The following is a 3,459-nucleotide window of genomic DNA, read 5'->3' on the forward strand; positions in this document are numbered from 1 at the left end:
CTACACAGGAAGTAACCCCACTACACAGGAAGTGACACCAATACACAGGAAGTGACCCCACTATACAGGAAGTGACACCAATACACAGGACGTGACACCACTACACAGGAAGTGACACCACTACACAGGAAGTGACCCCACTACACAGGAAGTGACCCCACTACACAGGAAGTGACACCAATACACAGGAAGTGACACCAATACACAGGAAGTGACCCCACTATACAGGAAGTGACACCAATACACAGGAAGTGACCCCACTATACAGGAAGTGACCCCACTACACAGGAAGGGACACCAATACACAGGAAGGGACACCAATACACAGGAAGTGACCCCCACTATACAGGAAGTGACACCAATACACAGGAAATGACCCCACTACACAGGAAGTGACACCACTACACAGGAAGTGACACCAATACTCAGGAAGTGACCCCACTATACAGGAAGTGACACCAATACACAGGAAATGACCCCACTATACAGGAAGTGACACCAATACACAGGAAGTGACACCAATACACAGGAAGTGACCCCACTATACAGGAAGTGACACCAATACACAGGAAATGACCCCACTACACAGGAAGTGACCCCACTACACAGGAAGTAACCCCACTACACAGGAAGTAACCCCACTACACAGGAAGTGACCCCACTACACAGGAAGTAACCCCACTACACAGGAAGTGACCCCACTACACAGGAAGTAACCCCAGTACACAGGAAGTGACCCCACTACACAGGAAGTAACCCCACTACACAGGAAGTAACACCAATACACAGGAAGTGACCCCAGAGCTCGAGTAAATAAATATGAGTGGTACCTGCTCTGTCTGTTCTCCTGCAGTATCCTCCCTATGGACTCCCGCAGCTGGCTGTTTTTCCACTCCTGCAGCTCCTTGCTCTCCTCGCCCAGCTCCTCCTCCTGCTTGGTGGTCACTCGCTGGGAGACGTCCTGCTGCTCCGACTTGCGGCCCAGGACCTGCTCCTTCCTGCGGTGTTCCACCTGGACGCACGAGACGCAGCAGAATGCGTCAGGAAACCCGACCAGAACATCCTGGTACCAGAACATCCTGGTTCCAGAACATCCTGGTTCCGGAACATGGTCAAAGTCTTTCTAAACTAGATAGCGGGATCATTTCTGGTATTATTTGGATCAGATGTTTAAAAGGATGATTTTAAAGGGTTGTATTATGTGTTTTCCTGCTCCACCTGATCAGAACCGGATCACAACCAGATCAGAACCCACCTCGGTCTTCAGAGAGCTGACCTCGCTCATCAGGCTCTCGATCTTCTTCTCATACTGGCTGATGCGGCCGCGCAGACGCTGCTCATCCTCTGAGGTGAGGTCAGACAGCCGCAGCTCAGGTTCTGGTTCCGGTTCTGGCGGCTTGATCTCCAGGCAGTGGGTCGGTCCCTGAGAGGAAACAGAGTCTGAGGAAGAGGACAGACAGAAGATCCGATCGGATCCCAGCGGACTCCTGACCTCCCATTTGTAGGAAGTCTTTCCTGGAGGAATCCATGGAAGCCGCGTTTTGACGTTGGCGGACGGACGGAGCGGCGATCTGTCCTCGCTCATCGTCCGCTGAGGAGGACATGGAGACAGAACCAGGGGGGTTAAAGGAGACGCCTGGGTGGGCTCAACAGACAGGAAGGGGAGCGGAGGGGCGACCTCTGACCTGAGACTTCTCGCTGGGACCCGTCCTCTTCACATGCAGGTAGAGTGCTTCGGCATTACTGACGTGGACCTGCACCCGGGGCGAACCGGACAGGTTCCTCATGGCTTTGTTCTGGAAACAACGAGTTCACACTGGTTGGTTGAGAAGGAGGATAAGATCCGATTTGATTGGATGGTGGGGGTGGATATTTACCGAGTCATTCTCATGGTAAACTCCATTTAATGATGTTTAAAACACCAAACCCTTCGTATTGTTGGACTTGTTTATTTTTTATTATTTCATCCACTATCTGTTCAATGGGAGCATCAATAAATATCAACACATTTGAAAATAAAACCGTGCAGTTTAGTGACACAATCACTTCTTTTGTGACTGATTAGCGTTTAGTGTTGAGTGTTTTCTAATAGCATTATTTTTTGTGTGTGTGTTTTCTAATCGCTGTGCCTCTAAAAAAGAAGTAATAAGCGCAGAAGCCAATTAAACATTTTAAATCATTAAAAAAAGTTAATCACTGGTTGATTCCTGTGTTACCATAGTAACAAATCTAATATTTTCTTTGCTTTGTTACCAAACATCTCAGCAAATAAAAACCAATTATAGTGTGTGTGCTGTGGTTGCGCAGGGTTTCACCACAACCCACATATGGAGGCCTTAATCCTCGATGCAGCCGTTGCAGGTTCGATTCCCGGCCTGGCGACCTTTTCTGCATGTCTTCCCCTTTTCTCGTTACCCACTTTCCTGTAAATTAACTATCAAATAAAGGCCACTAGAGCCAATAAAACCTTTAAAAAAACAATTATTGCTGACTATGTTTTAAGCCTCGCCCCCTCTGCCAGATTCAGGAAGCGAGCCCCAAATGAAGCTTTGCCCGGGGCCCCCTTCATGCTCTGACCGGCTCTGATAGGAGGCACGATTTTAGACAGGTTCACCTGGTTAATCAGTTCATGGAGCACAATCATAAAATAATCCCAATAATGATTTTAAAAGTGCATATTTTCAATTTAATTTAAAAATAATAAGATGTTATGAATAAAAGAAAATCTGAATTTTAACTGGATTTAAAGTTTCTATTTTTACTGAAAAATAAAATGTCGCTAAAATGTATTTTGAAAATTGCTAAAAACAAAGTCCGACTAAGTAACTGCAGTTAATTGGATTTATTTGAATATTTATAGTCAAAAAGGCAGAATAAACGGCTTTGTTATCAGTAATAAGAGTTTACAGCCTAAACGAACAATAAAACGTTTCTTACCATGAAGCAAAATACAGACCAGCCGTTTAAACCCGCAGATAAACCTGATCCTCTCCGGAGAAATCAGCTCTACTCTGATATTTACACGGAAAGTCCGTTGGATAGAAGCTAAATAACAGCTCAACAGCTAGCCTCCCTGTGATTGGGCTGTTTGAAACACGTGACATATCTCACCACCGCTGATTGGGCAAGAGTCGGCATTCTGACGTTCCTTAGCAACAGTCTCCATTGAAACCGCGGTGGCTTCACAGTAGCGGTGACCCGAGGAATCTACCTGGATGTGTGGGACTTTTTATCTGTTCGGTTTAAATTTCCTTTATTTAATCAAAATGGAAATTAAAATATGTGAAAACTCTTAACTGTTATCATTCAAGTATCTTCTAAAAGATGCTGAATCTGGAGGAATCTCCAGTAGCAGTCTTGAAACCCAAAAGTTTCTGACTGAAGACTGTTGCTGTATGTATTAAGACCAGAGTTGAATAATAATTAATTAAATTTAATCAGTTATATTTACTTCAATAA

General features: G+C 45.3%; 1 protein-coding gene across 1 annotated transcript in view; it reads right to left on the reverse strand.

The window, feature by feature from the left end:
- The window catches only part of odf2a (outer dense fiber of sperm tails 2a), a 22,688-nt gene extending 19,520 nt beyond the window's left edge, over positions 1-3,168 (reverse strand). Inside the window, exons 1-5 of the mRNA XM_015046854.1 lie at positions 2,938-3,168; positions 1,686-1,796; positions 1,493-1,591; positions 1,256-1,423; positions 831-1,012 (exon numbers count right to left, since the gene is read on the reverse strand). Of these exons, the coding sequence (XP_014902340.1) occupies positions 831-1,012; positions 1,256-1,423; positions 1,493-1,591; positions 1,686-1,796; positions 2,938-2,940 (563 nt within the window). The 5' untranslated portion in view covers positions 2,941-3,168. The remainder of the gene's footprint in view (positions 1-830; positions 1,013-1,255; positions 1,424-1,492; positions 1,592-1,685; positions 1,797-2,937) is intronic.
- Between the last annotated feature and the right edge of the window lie 291 nt (positions 3,169-3,459).

The sequence above is a fragment of the Poecilia latipinna genome, unplaced genomic scaffold (genome assembly GCF_001443285.1).
Source record: "Poecilia latipinna isolate Pla-1442-1.1 unplaced genomic scaffold, P_latipinna-1.0 Scaffold795, whole genome shotgun sequence".
NCBI classification, from domain to species: Eukaryota; Metazoa; Chordata; class Actinopteri; order Cyprinodontiformes; family Poeciliidae; genus Poecilia; species Poecilia latipinna.